The 23,826-nt window shown below is 43.4% G+C and overlaps 1 protein-coding gene and 1 long non-coding RNA gene across 7 annotated transcripts in view; one reads left to right on the top strand and one right to left on the bottom strand.

The window, feature by feature from the left end:
* Positions 1-637: 637 nt before the first annotated feature.
* On the bottom strand, positions 638-5,362 carry LOC142018439 (uncharacterized). The gene is made up of 3 exons (XR_012646822.1): positions 5,253-5,362; positions 3,729-4,080; positions 638-1,066 (listed from the first exon to the last, which is right to left on the bottom strand). It is a non-coding gene; the product is annotated as an uncharacterized LOC142018439 (long non-coding RNA).
* Positions 5,363-5,917: 555 nt separating this feature from the next.
* The window catches only part of BMAL2 (basic helix-loop-helix ARNT like 2), an 86,075-nt gene continuing 68,166 nt past the window's right edge, over positions 5,918-23,826 (top strand). For 5 of the 6 annotated variants that reach the window (XM_075004211.1, XM_075004204.1, XM_075004231.1 and 2 more), the window contains exons 1-2: positions 5,918-6,099; positions 15,207-15,354. In XM_075004211.1, the coding sequence (XP_074860312.1) occupies positions 6,051-6,099; positions 15,207-15,354 (197 nt within the window). In that variant the 5' untranslated portion in view covers positions 5,918-6,050. Of the gene's footprint in view, positions 6,100-14,815; positions 14,919-15,206; positions 15,355-23,826 lie in introns of all 6 variants that reach the window. The other variant, XM_075004222.1, reaches the window with a different exon arrangement.

Genomic DNA, 23,826 nt, shown 5'->3' with positions numbered 1-23,826 from the left:
GGAACTGGTGCACAAAAATCCGAAGTTAAATTTAGCAGGTGGCATTCTTTCCACACCACACCTTAAAAGCTGCTTTCTTAAAAAGGATTGTTAAAAAAAGGGCCATATAGAAGCACAGGGAGAAGGTGAGAATTTGGTTTCAGAGTGTGGTCATCCCAGGGCACCAAAAGGCTCCTCAACTATATAGCAAACGTAGACATAGCTCTTTTCTATCTTCCACATGTGACACTGCCTTCCAGGACTATTTGACTGAAAAGCTACAAGGAGAGCTTTTTATAGTACATGTATAATTATCTTTAATTTAGAAAGCTGCTTTTTAAGAGAGCCAGGCATAGTCTCTTGATTTTGACTGCACAAGTAGAAAGGAAAGACTTCACCACCAGAATTGCCACCAATTGTGAGGTGCTTTATAAAGTGGGATCAACAGTCCTAACCCCCTCAGTCCACTATTGCTTAAGACTATCCTTTGAAGGAAATGCTGTTTTCAGAGAAATTTCTCTTTTCTCATTTATTCCTACAGTAGCAAGTCTGTGATGTTCAGCTTTTGTTTGGAGTCTGCCATGCTTTTTTTTTCCATTGTACCAGGCAAACAACTAGGCTGCTCTCACCTGCCTGTGTGAGTGACCTCAGTTTCTTGGAGATTAATAGTCGCTCAAGGGAGTATTTATATAAGTAATTTCTCCTGCTTTAGTTGGAAGTAAATACACCTTTTATGTTTTTCACATTTCCCTTTTCACTCTGATTCAAGGCAGTGGAATATTTCCCCCTGTATTTTAAACGTAAGTTATTTTTCCTTTGTTATGGCTCCAGCTCCCAAAAAGCCAATCATGCCTTGTTTAAAAATACCATGGCTTTATATGTAGACAACAATAGCAAGAAAAATAAAATAACAATCATAACAATGGATCCTTATTTAGAAATAACATCCAGCCCCACATCATGTCTGATTTTTTTGGGTGGGGGGGCGGCTCCAGGTGCGACTGATTGCCCATTCTGAAGTTCTGATGGCTTAGAATGTTCCAGACCTTGAAGGTGCACTAATTTCAAGTCATTTCAGTTCCAAAAGCTGCAAACACATACATGGAAGAAGCTAAGTGCCATGATGTAACAAAGACACGGGGCTGAAATTGGGGTTATCTGGGTTTTTTAAACCCTGGTTTTGCCAGACTACCCATATGACCCTTGGCAAATGATTTAATCTCTCTGTGCCTCAGCTCCCTGTGCTTTTTTCCCCTCCCATGTTTTGTTAATCTTGTTCACTTAGCTTGTAAACTCCTCAGAATAAGGACTGCCTCAGCACATGGGGATGCATTAGATGACTTCTTAAGGTCCCTTGCAGTCCCAAACTTCTATGGTTTCATTCTCTGATTACTATGCGTATGTAAAGTACCTAGCACAAGAGGTCCTAATTTCAGTTGGTGCATCTGTGTGCTATTACAATACAAATGAAAAACAATAATAATTGTGAGGATCTGTCCAAAATAACACATTTTAAATTGGTGAGGGAATTAATCATTCTCATTTATATTTTTAAGGGGCAAAGACTTAGCTAATAATATAAATCGATTGGCAATTACAGCTACTTTTTGTTTTATATTTAACGCATAGGATGAATTAATGAGATATGATAATGACATGCAAGTATAATTATTATATCACTTGTCATGTATTCCTTCATGCTTTCACATAAGTCTGAAGTTGTAGAAAGATAATATTTCTACAGAAAACTTCCTCATGTTAATGCAAATCTTAACTGTTGGCTAGATGCTGGCGATGTCCATGAAACAAAACCAGTTTGTAATGGACTTACAAGTCTTCACAATGAATGAGAAAAATGTGGTTCCTTTTTAAAATTTTGAACACTAGTGGCTAGCGTTTTCATGTGTAAAATGTGTGACTTGATGAGGTAAAATACTTTATGAAGACACACAGCATGTGTTGACATAATGTGCACAATCCATCCTAAGACAGAGATCTATGCAAGACCATCTTCACCACTTTACATCTTGGTTTGACTACTTAGGGTCCAAATCTGTATGCACTTATGTAAATGAGGCTTTGGAGGATTGGGCCTTAAAGCAGGGCTTAAGTTGTCAGTAGGGACTTACACCAGACATTTTCACCCATTTTCCTGGAATGCCTGCTTTCATTTCCTGAAACTGAGGGTTTTAGTAGAAAGCAGGCAATGAAAGTTTGAGATGCACGTGACTTAAGCTTTGTCTACACTGGCAAGTTTTGTCAAGGAAAAGTGCCTTTTGTTGACAAAATTACTTGAGCATTCAAACTGCAATTCACCTTTTGTTGGAAAAAATGGCCATTTTCATTGACAAAAAACTTCTAGCTCCACACAAGACCTTTTTCTTTTCCCTTCCCTGTGTTGTTGATATACATGCAGTGTAAACACCTCAAGGTGTTTTGTCATTGATTCTGTCCTCCAGGAAGTGGGTCACAATTCTGAATCAGCTGCTCTGGTGAGCAGATTGAACTCTGCTCCTTTGCAGCCAGGTGACCAGGTACCCATCTCATCCCTTGCAAGCCCTGCAAAATTTAAGTCCCATCTCCTGCTGGTTGGCTTTTCTGGCTGAATTCATTGGATAGTGACTGTTTGTTTTCATCCACATGGTTGTTGAGGCATTGTGGCTTGCTTGGCAAAGGTCTGGTTGTCCTTGCACTTCCCCAGCTCCCTTTCCAAGCATTGTTCCTTTTGTCTGGGCTCACTTACTGTTTGATCACAGTTTTCACAGGGCTGACTTTACAAATTGTGATGCCCTATGCAGTCTAAGCACCTGGATCTCCCCCGCTGCCCTGGCTCAGCCTCCAGTGGTCTTGTGGCATCTTTCCAGATGCCCTTTTTTCCTGGCCATCACATCAACATATACCCTTGCTTGGACAGCTGCGGAGCTATTGACTCTGAACAGTGCGTGGGGAGAGGAGTCTGTTCTGTCCCAGCTGCAAGTGACCAGTAGGAACTGGGATACGTATGGGTATATTTCTTGATCCTTGTGTGAAAAGGGGTATGAGTGGTACATGCTGCAGTGCAGAGGGAAGACTGAAGAGTTCAGATAAGCCTATCATAGATCCTGTGAAGCAAACCAACCCTCCGTTACTTCACCAAAGACCACGATGAAAGTGAATAAAAATTTCTCACAGGTATTGCTCTATTGCAACCTGGGGCCCTGCCAGCTCCCTGAATAGCTCCTTGCTGGCTTTTGCTGCAGCTCAGCCAGTTCCTATCAGAGCTGCATATCAGGGCGTACCCGCTTACTTTCACCTCTGCCAAAGACCTGAAGCTCATGACCTAGTAAATTTGTTGGTCTTTAAGGTGCTACAGAACTGCTTATTATTTGTGAAGCTACTGACTAATACATCTACCCCTTGAGACTGTTTCTAGGAGTTGAATGCCATCCCCATTGCCACCACCAAGAGCCTCATGGGTATTTCAGAGGGCATGGAGACAGTACACAGAGGACCTAACACAGAAGATAAAATTGTAGATGAGGAAGTTGAGGTAGGTGGGATGAGGGGGTCTTCCCAGGGTCCCCAAGTCTTTTGAAACTTTTTGTGAGGTACTTAGTAATTTTCTGCCACACCCCACCCATTGTCAGGCACTAGGCCGGACCATTCATCAATCCCGTGAGCGGGAACCAAAGCAGAACATAAGTGGGCTGCATGTGGAGCAGGGTGAAAGCTACAAACCTGGAGTAGTTGTGCCCTGATTTCTTGCTTACCTTGAGGACGAAGATGTCTGCCGGGGTGTTATCCTCATGTGGAGAAGTTTGGCATAATTAGGACTATGTTCCTGAAAAGGGAACTTTTTTAGTCCTGGCTGGAATTTCCTTTGTCTGCATGCACAACTGCCAGCCACCCCACTCACTATTTCATCAGGATTAGCATGCTTGCTGAGCTGTGTTCCTTGTAAAACTCAGCAGGAAAGTGAGTGGAAATGTTGGAAAAGGGTTTTTCAGCGAAATGTTGTAATGTAAGACTCATTGTTAACAGACTCCTTTATCTGCATAATAGAGTCCTGGGCAGCCCCTTCGCACATCACTTTGGAGAGGTTGCAACAGATAGGGAAACTTCCTAGAAAAAACAGGGAGAATTTGGTTTGTGAAGTACTAAATGAAACAGCAAATGAGCATAAACAACAGGAGCAGTGCTTGGAAAGGGAGCTGAGGAAACGCAAGGACAACCAGACCTTCACCTGGCACGCCACAGAATGTATGATCAGGCTGATGGAGGATCAGATGGAGATCTTCAAACGTTTAGTTCCAAAGCACAATGAGCCAACACAAGTTCATGTCCCCCCACACTCCACCTCTATCACAATTCAAAATTCTGTGCCCAACAGCTCCTTCTCTACAACTTCACACTCCTTTTCACTCTCTGGGAGTCTTCATTGTCCCATGCACTCCACTCTCTCTCACAACTTTGATTATATCTGGACCTACACATGTACGTGAGTGGCAACTCTTTGACAGCACCTCCATTACTAGCCATTTGGGGTTCTTTATTGCACCTCAGTGCACTGTTTTCTGAAGAACAAAGGCACCCTTTTATAATGGTTCAACGATCTCACAGATGCCTTTACTGGGATTTTCACTACGAAAGTTGTCATGTCTGAATCTAGACTTCAGGTGTAACCACAAAAATGAACAGTGGCTCAGTGTTGAGTATTTTCAGTGCAAAACTCCAATAAGAGTATGCTATTGTGATTCAAGCATGAATCTCTGGACTCCAAGAATATTTCTGAAAAAAGGTGTGTGATATCAGGTGACTGGACACCTGTAGTAAGTTGCCTTTTATGTGAATAACAGGAAGAATTGCAAGAAACCTCAATTAAGGAAGTTGCACAGCCCAGGAAGTTTGAGTGGGAGTCTTTACAGAGAAGGTGTGGAATCTCCTCAATTCCCAGTGATTTTAGTGGACACTAAAGATGCCTCGCTGGATCCAGGTCCATTTCATCCTTCGGGCAGGCCTACACTGCATTCCCGAGGGGAAGGTCGAATTTATGCATGCACTTTTTGCTATATTAATCTCATAGCTAATGTCAGGCTTCCCCACCATGTCCACTAAGGGACCTTGACAGGAGCCTGTGCTCTCATAGACTTCTTTTGCTCCTAACAGCAGGCAGGTATATAATGGCCAATGGGGACACCCCGTAAATTGGATTTAGTGCATCCCCAGCAGATGTGCTAAATTGCTCCAGAAAATCAACCATGGCAGTGTTGATTTTTCCTGTAGTGTGGATGTACCTTTAGGTCTTGTAGCGCTTTACACAGCATCATTATCATCATGTTACAACTAGGAAAACTGAGGCAGAGTAAATGTAGCGACTTGCCCAGCCTCAGAGAGCGAGCACCAGAACCCTGACTTGTCTCCCCTCCCTGGGCTTCAGTCATCCTGCCCTGCCCTGCCCAACAGCACGTTTTAAACATGCCCAGATATTTTCTGAAATCCGTCTTGTCTGGCCAAATTCATCTCCTAGACTTAAACCAGGAGAAGTCCCGCGGCACCTCACAGACGAACAGCTCTTTCCGAGCATAAGCTTTCGTGGGCGACGCCCCGCTTCGTCAGACGCACGTGTCTCCCAGACTTGCCAGCCCCAACTGCGGGCGTCAGCGTTCCCGAGGCGCCGGACTTTCCTTCGCGTCTCACGGCCTCGGGGGCGTCAGACCCCCAGCTCCTGGACTCGGGGCGAGTCCCTCTTCTCCCTTCCCTTCAGCGGGCGGCTTCCCCCGTCCCTGGGCAGGAAAGGGTGAGGGGCTCATCCAGCAACCGCTCAGCGGCTGAGTACAGAGACGCGCCCAGCTCCGGACCGAGCCCTGCGGGGCTGCCCCCAGCGGAGCGCGGGACACGCAGGACGCTCACCAGCCGCCCCGGGCCCCGCCCTCTCGGCCGGGAGGTCTCGCGAGAAGCGCGCGGCAGTGGCGGCGGGCGGCGCCAGAGCCGGGGCTCGCCTTATGCCAGGCGTCCGCCGGGCGGGCCCACTGGGCGTGCTCCATGCCGGTAGCGTCAGGGGCGCTGCGGAGCGGCGCCGGTAGCGTTTCACCATGGCCGAGGCGGGGCCGGAGGAAGAGCGGCGGGGAGCGCAGCCGGCAGGTCAGAAAAGGAGCTGGGGCTGTCCGCGGCGAGCGCAGGACCCTGCGGCGCCCGGACGCAGGCACGCACCCGCTCGGGAATGCAAACCACATACACAAGACCACAACCACACACACGCACCCGCTCGGGAATGCAAACCACATACACAAGACCACAACCACACACACGCACCCGCTCGGGAATGCAAACCACACACACAAGACCACAACCACACACACGCACCCGCTCGGGAATGCACAGCGCGCGCACGCACAGTCACTCGGGAACGCATACGTGTGCGCACACACAACCACTTGGGAATGCACACCACACATAAGCGCATCCTCTCCACGCAGGAATACACATTACATGCATACAGATACATCCACTCAGGAATACGCTCCCCCACTCACACACTTGGGAATGCACACCAGACACATGCCCACTCAGGAGTGCACCGCTCCACTCACATGACGGTGCACACATACAGACAGATGGACAAAGCCTCACTTCCTAGCCCAGCATGATGTGTGGGACCCTGCCCCAAAGACAGATCGTAAGGGAGCTGCCCTCCCCCCCAGGCTAGGAGCACTGCCTTGTCTGTTCATCTGTCTGTGTGTGTGCATTCCCAAGTCTGTTGGTGTATTGTGGGGGGAGGTGTGCTTTCCAGTGTGTACATTTGTGTTGTGGGGGTATGTGCATTCGTTTGTGTGTGTACATAAACATACATTCCCTGGTAAAAAAAAACAAACGAGAAGTCCTGTGGCACCTTTATAGACTAGCAGATATTTTGGAGCATAAGCTTTTGTGGGCAAAGACCCACTTTGTCATTGCATCTGACGAAGCGGGTCTTTGTCCACAAAAGTTTATGCTTCAAAATATCTGCTAGTGTTTAAGGTGCCACAGGACTTCTCGTTGTTTTTGCAGATACAGACTAACATGGCTACCCTTCTGATTCTTGTCGCTATACATTCTCTAGGTGTGTTATTGTGGGGGGTGGGGTAAGTTGTGCATTCCTGTGTGTGTCATGGGAAGGGGTTTATTTCCAAGTTTGTGTGTATTTTTGTGTTTCCCATGTTTGTGTGGTGGAGCAGAGTGCATTTCTAAGAGTGTGCGTGTGTGTTTTCATGTCCCATGTGTGCCTATACATAAACTTATATTCTCCAGGTATGTTATCCTGAGTTATTCTTTGTGTGTGTCTGCATTGTATCCCAGGTGTTATTTTTGTATCAGGATATATAAATACACACACATGCATAATGTGTTTCTTTTATTCTGAGTGTCTGTATTGTGCCCATCTGTTTTGTATCTGTTTGTGTGACATTCCCAGTATATTGTCCCAGTATTACACAGTTTAATAATTCATAGAACTGTATTGCCCTTCCAGTATATTCAGAAGCCTACTTTTCCTGACTAAATATCCACCCTCTGGTCCAGAGCACTATCATGATCCTGCCAAACCCTCTCTTTCCCATGCAGTGTTAACGAAGTCTTAAATGAAGAAGCATTCATAGGATTGGATCCTATTTTGTTGTTCAGCTTGTTGTCACACGCACACAGATCTTAGGCAAAATAATCACATGCTGATCTGGTTTGTTATTGCCATTGTAGATGTCAATCTGTACTAAGATGAACTGGGCTAAATACCTTTTTTTCTGGTTTGTAATGCATTTTTTGTTTGTTTTATTTAGTGGTTGATATATGCTTCTAATCATATTATTTTTCTTTATGCAGAGCTAGTGTGTAACATGTCTGGTCAGTATCAGCTTTCTGATGTGTACTAGTTTAATCTATCATCCTAAGTGTGGCATTTTTATTGTGTTTTGAATATGCTTAGGTTTAATGTTTTTTGTTCTCAACCATAACTCTGGAGCTGAGCGAGGTTCAAAATTAGAAGCAGTTTGGACTTTTTCCACTTTAAAATGTGCATGTTGCTCCCTTCCATGATTTACATTTGAAGTGTAGGCTGATTTAAGAATGGTAAATATTATTAGATGGGATTGTAGGCTCGCCAGTTGAACTAAGCAGAAGGTAATAAGGTTCTTGCCCCAAAATCAGGCTGTACAGAGTATAGCAAGTATGAGAGAATTTCATACTGAGACCAAGTTAATTTAAATTTTATTAAAATACATAACTTGAAATCAAATAGCAATCTCAGTAGTAAATAAATTAGTTATACAAATGACTTATTGGTAGTCTAAAATGCACTTGTTATTATTTCTATAAACGATGGTTAATATACTTAAACCCGATTCCTATCAACAGGGTATCAGGGACGGAGGAAACACCTTGCCTCTGTTACAGTAGTTCGGGTACAGGTTTCTCAGCTCTCTGATGAGAGGTGCAAAGGCTAATGCTCAAAGCTTATTAAAGCTGACTTAACTGACTGACCTAAATCTAGATTAAACTAAGAGACTATTAGAAAATGAAGCTGAAAACACAAAGTCTAGAGATGGATCTGAACTCCTAGCTCTTCCTGCCCTTCATCTTTCTCTATCTTTTCCCCTATTTTCTTCTCTCTCCTTCTCTTTCCTCCCTTTTCTTCTGTTCTTCTCTTCCATTCAAAATCTCTGGGCACCCTGTTCATAAGCCTGGGCTCTCCCTCTTTCTATACCCAAATTTAATTTCCTCACCCCCCAGCTATTGGGGTGCACTTAGTCCATAGGCTGGACACACATAATATGTTTGTACATATTGATGACAGGTATATACATAGTCATGATATTAGATCGTTCCTACCTACATTAGTGCTGAGTTTTTGTTCTTTGTATGGTGTACTTGTTAACTTGAGAGTATTCTTGAAATCTTTTATACAATGAAAATTGCACTATCTAGGTGAAAGGTCCTGAACATACGCAAGTCATCTTTTACTGTCTGGGTGAAAGGTCTCAAGCATATATAAGCTAACAGTGTTATTTGGGTGAAAGGGCCCAGACAAAAAATATTAACTTTGCCTTAGGTTAATATACAGGATATGGCCAGTAGGTCTCTTGTGTTATAGCCAATTTACTTTGATATAAACTAGAAGAAAACAAATGATAAAACCATAAGGTATGTAGGTAACTCTAGGCAAGCAAGCAGGTTAGCCCTATAGGCTGCAGAAGAAAGAAACAGTTGTTTTGTTCCTGATTGTGAGATACAGAAGAGAGAGTAAATTCCCACTACAAATGACATTTGTAGTTTATTTACTTCATACTAAGTCTTTCAGTGTTTTGATTATTGTGTGGGGTATTGTGAGCTAATTCTCATCACTTCCAGTCATTCCACGAAGACATGAGAGGAACCATCCAATATGATGGCGCATTATCGGATGCTTTCAGAATCAGGAGCGGTGTCAAACAAGGGTGCGTGCTTGCTCCGACATTGTTCGGGATCTTCTTCACACTCCTCCTGAAGCATGCCTTTGGATCTTCAACAGAAGGCATCTTGCTGCACACAAGATCTGATGGGAAACTGTTTAACCTTGCAAGGCTGAAAGCTAAGTCTAAGGTGCAGGAAGTCCTCATCAGAGACATGCTGTTCGCAGACGATGCTGCTGTAGTGTCTCACACAGAAGACCAGCTTCAAAAACTGCTGGATCAGTTCTCCAAAGCGTGCAAGGACTTTGGGCTTACCATCAGCCTAAAGAAGACAAACGTACTCGGTCAGGATGTTGCTGAATCCCCATCAATCAGCATTGACAACTATACATTAGAGGTCGTCCACGAGTTCGTGTACCTCGGGTCCACCATCACTAACACGCTGTTGTTGGACATTGAGCTAAATAGGAGGATCGGAAAAGCAGCCACAACTCTGTCCAGACTCAGCAAGAGAGTGTGGAATAACAACAAGCTGTACACTCACACCAAAATGCAAGTCTACAGAGCCTGCATCCTCAGCACCCTCCTTTATGGCAGCGAGACTTGGACCCTATATGCCTGCCAGGAAAAGAGGCTGAATGTCTTCCACTTGCGCTGCCTCAGGCGCATCCTTGGAATATCATGGAAGGACAGGGTGACCAACACCGCCGTCCTCGAGCAAGCTGGAATCCCAACCATGCACACCCTCCTCAGGCAGCGGCGGCCCCGCTGGCTTGGCCACGTCCACAGGATGAATGATGGAAGGATTCCAAAAGACATCCTGTATGGTGAGCTAGCCTCTGGCAAAAGACCTCCCGGACGCCCCCAGTTGCGCTACAAAGATGTCTGCAAGAGAGACCTCAGAGAGGTAGACATCGAGCTGGACAACTGGGAAGAACTAGCAGACGACCGCAGCAGATGGAGGCAGGGGTTACACAAGGGCCTTCAGAAGGGCAAGATGAGGATCAGACAGCTAGCAGAGGAGAAGCGAGCGCACAGAAAGCACACTAAGGACTTGCCAGACACCCATGCATCTGCAACAGATGCAGCAAGGACTGTCACTCTTGTGTGGGTCTTCATAGTCACAGTAGACGCTGTAAATGAAGTCCTCAATTGAAACTATAAAGGGCGCGATCCATAGTCTATGCAGACTGAAGGATGCCTACTACTACTACTACTCTCATCACTTTAAAAAAAAGTCATTATTTTTTTCCTGTTTGTCTCCTGATTTATGGAAGATAGACAGAATTTGGTTGTTTGCATGTGGAAAAAAGTGAGAAGGCCTGTGGCACCTTATAGACTAACAGATTTATTGGAGCATAAGCTTTCATGGGCAAAGACCTTTGTATAAATTTTGTAGGAAAAGCAAACAAAACTCCCAAAGAACAGTATTTGCACAGCTCTTTTTTCCCTGTGGAGTAGCACCCACAGGAGGGATAATTAATCATAGGGTCACATATTTTATAATAGTTTAGAACATAAGAATGGCCATAATGGGTCAGACCAAAGGTCCATCCAACCCAGTAGCCTGTCTACCGACAGTTGTCAGTAGCAGGTGCACCAGAGGGTGTGGACTGAAGACAATCATCGAGCAATTTGTCTCCTGCCCTCCATCTCCAGCCTCTGATGACCAGAGGCCAGGGACACCATTCCTACTCTTGGCTAATAGCCTTTCATAGACCTAACCTCCATGAATTTATCTAGCTCTTAAATTCTGTTATAGTCCTAGCCTTCACAGTCTCCTCTGGCAAGGAGTTCCACAAGTTAACTATGCGCTGAGTGAAGAACTTTCGTTTCTTAGTTTTAAACCTGCTACCCATTAATTTCATTTGGTGTCCTCTAGTTCTTGTATTATTGGCACAAATAAATAACTTCTCCTTATTCACCCTCTCCACACCTGTCATAACTTTATATACCTCTATCATGTCCCTGCTCAGTCTCCTCTTTTCTAAACTGAAAAGTCACAATCTTTTTAATCTCTCCTCATTTGGGACCTCTTCCAAGCCCCTAATCATTTTATTTGCCCTTTTCTGAACTTTTTCCAGTGCCAGGGTATTCTTTTTTTAGGTGAGGAGACCACATCTGTACACAGTATTCAAGATGTGGGCATGCTATAGATTTATATAGGGGCAGTAAAATACTCCTTGTCTTATTTTCCATCCCTTTTTTAATAATACCTAACATCCTATTTGCCTATTTGGCTGCCTCTGCACACTGCGTGGATGTTTTCAAGGAACTATCCACGATAACTCCGAGATCTCTTTCCTGATTAGTTACAGCTAAATTAGCCCCCATCATGTTCTAAGTGTAGTTGGGGTTATTTTTTCCAATGTGCATTACCTCACACTGATCCACATTAAATTTCATTTGCCATTTTGTTGCCCAATCACTCAGTTTGATGAGATCTTTTTGAAGTTCTTCACAGTGTGCCTTTGTCTTGACTATCTTGAACACTTTAGTGTCATTTGCAAACTTTGCCTCCTCACTGCTCACCCCCTTCTCCAGATCATTTATGAATAAATTGAACAGGATTGGTCCTAGGACTGACCCTTGGGAGATACCACTAGTTACCCTCTCCATTCTGAAAATTTATCATTTATGCTTACCCTTTGTTTCCTGTCTTTTAACCAGTTCTCAGTCCATGAAAGGACCTTTCCTCTTATCCCATGACAACTTAATTTCCATAAGAGCCTTTAATGAAGTACCTTGTCAAAGGCTTTCTGGAAATCTAAGTATACTGTATCCACTAGCTCTCCCCCGTCTGCATGTTGGTTAACCCCTTCAAAGAACTAACAGATTAGTAAGATATGATTTCCCTCTTCAGAAACCATGTTAACTTTTGCCAATCAAATTATGTTCTTCTACGTGCCTGACAATTTTATTCTTTGTTCTAGACCAAACTCTCAATTTTTACTTTTAAGCTGACCCTTTCGCATCATTTAATTAGTGTGCTTGTATGAATTAAGAAAACACTAAAGATTAAAACACTAAACATTAAAATTAGATCAATGATGTTAGTTAAGACACAAACACACAGTGAGTTAGAAGTGGGAGTATCCCATTATTCAAAACCCTGAGTAAACAGATGGGTCCTTCAAGAACCATTGGAGAAAACCAAGAGTTAAGACATACCATTGAAAACTTCCTGGTTGAAATTCTGTTGATTTCAGTCGGTCCAGGAGTTTTGCTAACAGCAGTTCTCCTAATACAGGGGTCTGCAATCTGCAGTTCCAGAGCCACATGCGGCTGTTTAAGGACTTCTTTGTGGCTCCCAGTGCTGTAATTGCAAAATAAAAAATAACCCTGTCCTGATTATTTTTGATATATTGGTGAAGGTCTAAAAGCTGAACAATGAACAACTCAGATCTGAATAGCAAACAATATGTGATCTTGAAATGTTGAGTAACTCCCCCTTTAATATGTGCAGAGCATTGTGGGATGTCTGTGCATGCTGCCCTTAAAATAGGGGTTAGAAAAGGTATGGGTGGATATAATTTATTATGGGCTTTCGTATTCACATGCATTGCAGCTCGTGAATTATTGAGTTTTTTACTGAATTCGAAAAAAAATAGCTGCTCTTGTTGTTTTGGTTGCTGACCCCTGTCCTAACACGATGCGTGGGACACATGTTTTCTCAGTTTGGATCCAAGCTTGGCAGTACTTTGTGGATTTTCCTGCATTGCACCTGAAAGTGGTGAAGGAGACAGTGAAGACTTTAAAACAGGAGTCTCAAACTCATTGAACCTTAGGGCCAGTGCCAGCCCTCAAACTCTCCTAGTGGGCTGCGGAGAGAGGGGGAGGAACAGAAACTGAACTTGGGGAAAGGTACACACACACCTCAGGTCTGCAAGGGCTCAAATGTCAGCACCCATGTGTGGGCCGGATGGTGGAACTGATCAGGCCACAAGTTTGAGACCCCTGCTTTAAAGCATCAGCATAGAATAGTGTCTGTGTCTGATTACATTCATATTTAAATACTTACACACCTACTGGTCCAAACCCATAAACATAATTCAGACATTCATTAACTATGTGTCTGGTTTATTTGATGCAGTCACTGTAGGTTTTGACTGTGGCTTATTCAGAACTGCAAAGGCTCTTTGAATTTTTTGTTGAGGAAATACCAAGTGCATAAAATGTACTAATAATTATTGATGTAAATATATTTCTGTAGCAAATGGCATACATTTTTATTTTCAGTATTTTTGTTGCTAAAAAATAGAAAATCATGAACTCAATGATTTTGGGATAACCTGTTGAGTGTTTGTTATCTATTTATTGTCACGTTTCTGATGCTTTCATTACTAAGCCTCAGTTTCTTGCTGTCCTGTACGTGTGGTTGTTTTTGTGCTTGTGAGAGTCATAGTCCAAACAATGAAAAAATTAACTTATGTTAGTGTGCATCTAATTACGGTTGCTATTGAATCTCTTTAAAAACTAACAGAATTTGAAATTTTGTTGTGGGCTGGATGTAGGTACTAAATATCAGTGTAAATAGTCTGATTTTATTTTTAAATCTCTCAGCCACTTTTATTGAGCACATACACCCTTGTTAGTGAAACATTGTCACTGAAATTTTTTGGTGTACACAGTTAGGAGCTTCAAAATGATAGCTGTCATAGCAGCTGTAACTTGTTTCCCCACACAGTAGTGTATGTGACACTTTGATTCACTGCATAGGGTAATCATAATGCACATATATGTTGAGTAGATGTAATTTCCTCATTTTCATATGATCTCAGTAACGAGTTATTAAAATAAATTTTAGACAATCCTATTTAAAAACAGCCAAAATTTAAACAAACTTTCAAATGATGCACAATTATTTGAAGTCTAACTTATGATCCTGTATGTGTGTATCCAATGATTTAGATACACAGAGAAGTCTTAGGTCTTCAAATATAACTATTTACAGTGCTGTAAGATAAAATTAAATTAGGCACTTTGAATTGAGTCTCAAGTTGTGTACCCATGATCATTTGTTTTGGAAAATTTAAATCAACTGTAATTATTTTCTGTTTGTGTGTGTCTAGGTTTACATATTACATAGGTTGCTTATATCTGTTCATAGAGTGTGACTGCACTCTATGACAACCCTGAAGTCAATGGGACTCTTAAGGTTTTTACCAGATTGGGGCATTTTATTGTTAAAGAACTGTCATATCTCTTATTACATGTGTTACTAAGTTATTTTTTTTACTTAGGCTTTTTCAGACTTCTTGAAGCTTGCTGAAATCTGTATGCTAGGTCAGAGCTACTAAAAAAAGAGTATTCTGGCTTAATCCTGAGCATAAAAAGCCTCTGAATACTTTACTTAAGCAAGAAAAGAAATGTGCTCTGATAACTCAAACTGCTGACAGAATTTTCTTCTGACATACCCAACAAAAATTCACCTCTAGGTTAAGAACAAGCATGAGAGGGTTCCAAGTAATCTTCCCTTCTACCCATTCCCCCCAGAAGAAGAGGATTAGCAAGAAAATGCCTTTTCCTAGCACAGTTGAGGTAGGTTCTGTGAGCCCTTCCCTCCCCACTCAAAGTGTGGGGTCAAAAGTAGCTGCACCAAACTGTCCTCTGGATGAGACAGCTCTAGGCGGGGAAGAAGGGAGGTGTTGCTACATTTGACAATTTATGTTGTAACATTTCTAGTATTGTGGTTTAAGTGTATGTTAAAGGTACCCAGAACTATGGATGAGGTACTTTTGGGTGGGGAGTAGTTTCTAAGATCAAAAATAAAAACAAACTACTACTACTCTTCTGCTTTTGTCATGATTTTTTTTTTTGTAATTACAGATAATCTTGTGATGGAAGGGAGCCAAGATATTGCCCCTGCAGTCTCTACTCTTTTGAATGCAGTAATCAAGCCTGCCACTGCCTGTTTATTTAACACACCTGCAGCTGAGTTTCCCAGGAAGCGCAAAGAAAGTGATGTGGATATTCAGTAAGTGATTTGCTTCCACCATGTCTTTATATCATGATGAGTCAAGTCCAATTGGAAGCAAGCATCTGTCCTTGTTTGACTTCATCATGTTTTTGTGCCATTTACCATTGCATTATACTTTATTTTAAAGGGAAAACAATATTGCACATTCACTCTTTAGAAATGCTTAGAAATCAAGAACTACAGACAAGATCCTGATTTTTCAGAGTTGATTTTAGGTGGAGTCCTGTAATGGGATTTTCTAGTCCAAGAGCTTGGCAGTATACCTCTGGTGCTGGAGTTTCCAACTAACTTTTTTTTACACCTCATTCTTCAATAAAGGTACGGTAACTTGTAGCATAGGGTTATTACAAAACCAAACATGAATATCACTTAGCCTCTGGTTGGGTTGGCTAATTTGCTCTGAAACCTAGAACTGTAAAATATGTTGCTGACAAAATGATGAACTAGGTAGGAAGTCAAGTAAGCATCTAGATTCTAGAAGGAAGTGCAGTTTAGGATTTGTTGCTGGAGTTGTCAAACTCTTTATTAGTGTGGAGCATGAGTATGTAACATCCCCAGGACAGCTACAGCGATTGTTTACATGGAAAAATACTGATGGGAAAGGTGTACCTCAAGTTATACTTTTTACTTGTAGCTTAGCAGCTGGAAGGAAGGAAGAGAGCCAGTGCCTCACACTAGTAAGCTCTCTCTTCATGTCTTTTGGTCTACATATGACAGCTTGAGAGCCATCATGTTAATAATCATAAAGTTGCCATGCTGCCATTATACCATGAAGGCAATTTCCATGAAAATAAGACAGGCTCTTGTCGTGAACCTCAGTAAGCTACTACAGTTTGAACCTCTCTAGTCCAGCACGCTTGGGACCTGACTGGTGCTGAGTGAGAGAATTTGCCAGACCATGGGAGGTCAGTATTGTCTGTCTAGCAATTACCAACACTCCCACTGCTTACTGGGCTCTTAGAAGACATTGCAGTAAATTAAAGCTGAATAATAGCACAGAACACCGAGAACTAGGACAGGTGGCTGTAAACAAAGTTTGCAGGACCATGAGAAGCTTGGCTACATCCATGAAAAGTGGTCATCTGCCTAACTAAAATCATGCCAGATTATGGATGTTGCTGGATTAGAGAGGCTCATGTGAACGTCTGACTTCCACTGTCACATATGTTCAGATGTTGCCTATGCCTCTTAGGCTTTTTAATAAGTAGTCCAACCAAATCCATTTCTGAAAAATAGACAGCAGCAAGTATGTCATTCTATTTTATGATTTTCTGTGTCTTCATAGCTGCTTTACTAGCACAGACTTGGGAAGAGAGGATTGCACTGGCTTTGTGTTAGTTTCAGATTTGGAAGCTTAATCTTCATAATGATAAGAAGTTTAAAAAACTTTTAAAAGCTTTAACTCCATCTAAACTTTTGACATAGGAGCTCAGTGATCAATGGCAAACTTCAAACTCGGCAAAAAGTGGATTTTTCAAGCCTTGGCCAGATAATTACTATACGCATTGATTTGAATCTGGAATCTAGAGTTTCTGAAGAGCTCTGAATCTAGTCATTGACAGTTTCCTGAGCCAACCAGACCACATTTACTAAAATTTGTTCAGACAGCTTACATAGCCAGATATCTGATATAGTATAATATGATTCAGATGTATAATGCCTCAGATATTTAAATGTAATATATGTGCAAAAACGTATTTAAAACATTTATTTAGGTTGCCAAATCATGCATTCAAGTGTGAGGAAACTCTTGATTGGGTTGCCAGGGCAACCTTACTTTTTCTCCTTCGTATATTGAACCAAGTCACTTAATAAGACAGGCTCTTATAAACAAGACTGTGTCATGTAAGTAAAGCTGTCCTTAACACAGGGGGGCAGCATTACAGTTGTATAGTCAACAGTAAGTCTGGCATTTCAAAGTAATTGAATGTTCTATATAAATAACTTGGCTTTACTGTATATAATTTTGAAGACTTGTTTTTTTAAAAAAAAGAAAACGGTATGCCGCAGAGCTTGATATACACCTCATCTTCCTCAACTTTCTACCCTCTCCTGCCCACAGCATGCATTGTCAGCAGGGTTTGAACCTTAACATTTCAGCTCTTCAAAACAGTCTGAGCTACAGAAACTAACTGTATTAGCTAACGTTGGGAGGTGGGCCATGGCGGATGGTTAGAGAGAGTCAGCCTGGTTTTCCTGAGAGTTGGAGAAGTCCCATCTCTGTGCATTACCTTGGAGAGGGGTGAGGGGAAAGTGCGATGCTGGGAGTATACTGAATTGCTCTGAACCACGCAAAATTCAGTAAAGACTTGCAAAGTAATACCTGTCCATAAAAATGAAATGCACAGCCCCAGGTTGGGAAATAACTGCATTAGTACTGTGGGAAAGTATCTGGGGGTTATAATGGATCAAAATTGAGTATGCGCCAACTGTGTAATGCAGTTGCAAAAAAGGCTAATTCTCTGGGATGTATGAACAGCACTTTTGGTAACACATAGGAAGTAATTGTCCCCTGCTACAGAAGGCTTCAGTTGGAAAACAGTTTCTTATACTTTAAGGTAGATGTGGACAATTGGAGGGATTCCAGAGGAGAGCAATATAAATGATAGATGGTTTAGAAAATCTGATCTATGATGTAAGATTAAAAATAACTGGGCATGTGTAGTCTTGAGAAGAGACAACTGAGTTGAGGAACAGGTAAGTTTTCAAATATCTTGAGTGCTGCTGTAATGAAGATGTCAGTCATTGATTGTTCCTAATGTACGCTGAATGTAAGATAAGAGCAGATTGGTTTGATATGTAGCAAAAAAGATTTAGGTTAACACGACATTCTCCACAGTACAATCTGGATAGTTAAACAGCTCTCAGTCTTCCAACCAGCGTTGCCTTTCATGCTGCTTTGCTGTGAGAACAGCAGCTCCTGGCCTGTTTATGCAGTTTGTAGCTTGCAAAAACCCATTCCAAGCTGAGTGACATGAGTGTTTCTATCCATCTGCTCTTGATTTATATTGTAGAGTGACACCAGCAAATTCTAAGTCTGGATTTATCCTCAGCATCTTTGTACTGGCCAGTTCTTTCTTTCTTTACAAGGTCAAAGTATGTCATTTATTAATACGAAATTATATGCACAAACCCTATTACATCAAATAGAGGTTCCAGCAACTTCAATCCAAACATATGCTGGTTTAGAGAAAATAAGTTATTAATTACAGGAAGATTTGAAGGGATTATAAGTAATGAGGCATAAATGTCAGAATCAGTTACTAAAAAGGTAAATCAGAAACTGATACCCAGCTTAACAAACTAATTGAATTCAGAGTAATTAAGATTAATATAGGGATAGAAATATCTCTCAGAGCTGGACAGGCCCTCAAGAAGTAGTCCTCTGCCCTCTTGGCAGGGCCAAGCACCACCTGTGGCTGATTTTTTTTTTTAATCAATCTATTTGCCCTACACCCCTAAATAGCCTCCTCAAGGATTGAGCTCACAACCCTGGGTTTACAAGGCCTATGCTCAAACCACTGAGCTGTCCTCCAAACGTTTTTCTTGCCCTATGCTTTTACTGGGTGAATTTTTAAGTCAGGGCCAGTTCCCCAGTTCACTGACGCAACCTTAGGTCTTTCAAATGTTGATTATGCATTTGTAAAGATGACTTGAGTGGTGATTTGTCTTCTGTGACCACTCTTAATGCACTTATCTTCTCTGAGAGGGTTATCTCCAACTGTCATTGAGCAATAGCAAGTCTGTTTTGGATGGGATCCTTCAACTGTTCTGCTGCTAAAATGTAATTCTCTCACTCACTTTTTTTCTTGCCAAAGAATGGCTGCTCTGTTCGGTAATAGTCTGCTTGATTATGTTGATACCTGGCTGAGCTGCCATCTAGCCCTTTGTCCCTAAGGAACTTGTTTGGATTTATTTTCTAAACTCAAAGCGTGCCTTGTAACAGAGAGCTAGCCGTGCTAGTCTATATACTATCAAAACAAAAAAGCAGTCCAGTGGCACTTTAAAGACTAACAAAATAATTTATTAGGTGATGAGCTTTCATGGGACAGACCCATTTCTTCAGATCAGAGCCATACCAGAACAGACTCCATATTTAAGGCACAGAGAACCAAACATAGTAGTCAAGGTTGACAAATCAAAAAATATTATCATCAAGATAAGCAAATCAGAGCAGAAGGTGTGAGGGGGAGTCAAGAGTTAGATAAAGGCAAGTATGTAAAAGAGCCCCTATAATGAGCTAAAAAATTGCCATCGTGGTTCAAACCATGTGTTACTGTGTCAAATTTGAATATAAAAGAGAGTTCAGCAGCCTTTTTCCAAATGGCTGTGAAAATTCCTCTTCAGTAAAACACAGACTTTCAGGTCATTAACAGATTGACCCACTCCATTAAAGTGCTGACTGACAGGTTTGTGAATCAGGAGTGTTTTTATGTCTGTTTTATGCCCATTAATTCTTTGTCTAAGAGAGTTTGAATTCTGTCCAATATACAAAGCATGTGGGCATTGTTGGCACATGATGGCATATATGATGTTAGCTGAGGAACATGAGAATGTGCCTGTGATTCTGTGAATAACCTGGTTATGTCCAGTGATGGTATCTCCAGAATGGATATGTGGACAAAATTGGCAACGGGCCTTGCTGCAAGGAAAAGTTCCAGGACTGGTGTTCCTGCGGTATAGTCTGTGGTTGTTGGTGAGAATCTCATAAGGTTGGGAGGTTGTCTGTAGGAGAGAACAGGCCTGTCACCTAGGGCCTTCTGGAGTGTGGCATCCTGATCAAGGATAGGTTGTAGGTTTTTAATAATGTGTTGCAGTGGTTTGAGTTGGGGACTGTAGGTGATGACCAGTGGTGTTCTGTTCTTGGCTCTTTTGAGCCTATCTTGGAGTAGCTGCTCTCTGGGTATTCATCTGGTCCTGTCGATTTGTTTTTTTATTTCTCCTGGTGGGTAATTCAGGTTTTTGAATATTTGGTAGAGATCTTGTAGTTTTTGGTCTCTGTCAGTTGGATCAGAGCAAATGTGATTGTACCTAAGGGTTTGACTGTAAACAATGGATCTAGTTGTGTGTGCAGGATGGAAATCAGAAGCATGTAGGTAAGTATAGCGATCAGTGGCTTTCTGGTCGAGTGTGGTACTGATCAGGCCATCCTTGATTTGTACGGTAATGTCCAGGAAATGTATCTCTCACGTGGAGTAGTTGAGGCATAAGTTGTTGGTGGGGTGCAGATTGTTAAAGTCTCTGTGGAATTCCTGTAGATTTTGTCCACATATCTATTCTGGAGATTGATTACTATTTTTGGTTCTCTGTGCCTTAAATATTGAGTCTGTTCTGGTATGGCTATGGTCCGCAGAAGTGGGTCTGTGCTCCCGGAAGCTCATCACCTAATAAATCATTTTGTTAGTCTTTAAAGTGCTACTGGACTGCTTTTTTGTTTTGAAAGCATGCCTCGGTATTCCATGCAATAAAATCTTATAATTTTGTATGCAGTGTTGTTACCCTTATTCTATCAGGATAGATAATCAACTGCATATAAGAGTTTTGAAATTACACCTCACTATTACCCTACTGGCGAAATTGTTGAGTAAGGGTCAGAAAGTGGAAAAGACTGGCCCTTTATTCCTGGCCTAGTGGCTCTGGAATGCTCCTTTCTCAAGTCCTTAGGTTTGTGGCTTGGCCCCAGGAATCCAGTTTCCCCTTAGCTGGAGCTTCTCTGTAGGTTCCCCTTCTCTTTTACCAAGGAGAGGAGTGGTGGTTTATTTGCTGCTGGGCTGGCAGGCTCCTGTTTGGGCCCTCAGGCTGTCAAATCAGGCTCCTGTCTCCTCTGTAGTCAGCCCCAAACTGAGCCAGGCGCCTTTCTTTTCTACCCCTCCAGGCGTGATATGGTCACTGCTAAAGCTGAGTGGGGTTAGCTGGGCTCCAAGGCTTTCTTTAACCCCTGACGTGCCAGGCCATCATTTCTCTGCTCCCTCTCACGTACTTTGTATAAAATTATTTATCATCTTGTAGAAGCGGTGAACATAAGGTTCTCTCTGAGTGCTGGCTCGTGCTGATTCCATGGTAGGTCCGTATGCACCCATGTGCGTAGTTGTCAGAGGCGTTTGCCCTTGCAGTATCCCAAGGGCTGGCTGTGGTGCACTCTTGAATGCTGCACTCCTGGGAGTACAGTAACCCCCCAGTTTAGCTACCCCGATTCAGTGGACTTCAGGAGCAGCAGACATCCGCCAGGCCCCTGGTTTTCCCAAACACCGCTGAATCCACCCGTCCCCCCACCCCTGCAAAGAAGATACATAAATGCTGGTGACTCACTGGAGCCACCATCGGAGCTGCAGGAGCAGCTGCAGGACCCACTGTAGCCGGGGCTCCTGCCACGGCTGCAGAACCTGTGCTGTGGCTGGAGGATATGCGCTGCAGCTGGAGCCACCAGGGCTGCAGGACCAAAAACTGGCTGGAGCCGCGGTGGCTGCAGGACCTGCCCCACAGCTGTGGCTGCAAGAGCTGTGCCGCGGCTGGAGGAACTGATGAACCTGGGGCTCCCGCCACGGCTGGAGCAGCTGCCACGTGCTCCTTCTACTGGGGAGGGGCAGCATATGAGGGCAGAAGACACTCACAGACATGCCCCACACCCAGTGGGAGGAGCATGTGGTGACTCCAGCGGCAGTGGCGGCAGCTCTAGCTGTGGTGGCGGCTCCTGCACCTGTGGCAGTGGCTCAGGACTTGGCAAAGCTCCAGCAGCGGCAGTTCTGGCTTGGAGAACAGCGAGAAGTCTTGTGACACCTTTTGGTGTGTCTAGCGTCTCTGGTGAGTCGCCCATTTTACAGTATTATTTTTGGGGGGGGGGTGCCGGGGAAGCCTGGCGGGGGGCACTTGCTATGCGAATACAAGTAAACCCTCACATTTAACTGACTTACGGCATTAACAGACACCCCTGCCCCCCCCCGTTAGCGTGTGAAATCGACGGTTTACTGTATATCAGTAGCTGCCAACCCTCTCGTTTCCTTCTTACCACCCATGGTGGTTGGTCTCAGCACCTCTCTCCCTTGTCTCTCAAGTGTTCAGCCACCCTTCCCATTGCAGTTTTGTGTTACAGGTGTAAGTAGTAACAGAGAGGGAGCCGTGCTAGTCTATGTACTCTCAAAACAAACAAGCAGCCCAGTAGCACTTTAAAGACTAACAAAATAATTTATTAGGTGGTGAGCTTTCGTGGGACAGACCCACTTCTTCAGACCATAGCCACGAGTAGCTGTTAAGTACTGTAGTTAGTCAGGATTCTGGGAAGGGACTTTGCCCCAGGCAGGGCATGCTGTATTCACTGGTTTTAAGCACTGTGCTGACGCCTGTGGCTGCAAGTGACCTGCGTGGCAGCTCTCTGAAGTGCCTGGGGAAATTCCACATCAAGGAAGAGTGTCACATCTCTAAGAACAACAAGACGTCTTGTGGCACCTGACAGACTAACAGATATTTTGGAGCATAAGCTTTCGTGGGCAAAGACCCGCTTCATTATAAGAACTTTTAAAACCCCAGGACACACACACAAAAAAAAATGAGACCGTCATTTGAGTGTCTCCTCATAGTGGCTGCTGTCTGTGCAGCTTTGGAGCCATTCTGGCCAGACACAACGTCCAGTACTTTGGTCTCTGTGCATAGTGCACCTCTGGCAGTGAGCTCTACCCAGCACCATTCCCTTTTGCCAGTGCCCAAGAAGAAGTAAAAAACAAAACAAAACAAACAAAAAATAAGCAGGACCTAGCACCAAGCAAGACCGACCAAGGGGCATTAAAGAATGCTGTTGGGCCTCTCACCCACGCCACAGCTGCAGGGGGACAGGTCTCCCAGAGGACCTCCTGTCCCCCTCAGGGATCTGCCTTCGAGTCTAGGGAGTGGTAGGGGACCCAGACTTTCCCAGCTTCCAATTCCCACAGAGCAAAGGACTGTCCTTGTGCAGCGCTGGACCTGCAAAAGCTCCCTACAAGGGCAAGCCAGGCATGAAGCTGTCATTGGTTTGTCTCCACAGATCACTGGCACTGCGCTCCCAGTCACCATGCTTTTGTCACGATGCATTGAGAGGGAAGTGCTGGTAGCCATATGGCCAACACGGGTCGTCCCCATGTTGACCCCTAGACCTGGGGTGAGCAAACTTTTTATGTTGGGCTCTCCCTTACAAAATTTCATGCCCCACGCTTTTCACATCCCTGCCCTAGATCGGGGGATACTCTCAAGTGTAGCACAGCTCACCCTACTGTTGGCAGTTAAACACTTTTAATGTGATCTCCCCATCCACCCGTGTGTCATGCTTCCAGTGCCCAAAGAGGTCCTGAAGATTGCCAAAGCCCTTTAGTAAATCCTGTTCTCAACTCCACCCACTTCCTAGAGGGCTGAAAAGAAGTGTTTTCTCTCCACCAAGGGATTTGAATACTTACACACTCCCACCCCACAGTCACAATGAGAGAAACCAGCAAGGGCATTCTA

The sequence above is a fragment of the Carettochelys insculpta genome, chromosome 1, assembly GCF_033958435.1.
Source record: "Carettochelys insculpta isolate YL-2023 chromosome 1, ASM3395843v1, whole genome shotgun sequence".
Taxonomy (NCBI): domain Eukaryota; kingdom Metazoa; phylum Chordata; order Testudines; family Carettochelyidae; genus Carettochelys; species Carettochelys insculpta.
The sequence above is the reverse complement of the archived record's forward strand: the minus strand, read 5'-3'. Positions and strand labels throughout refer to the sequence as shown.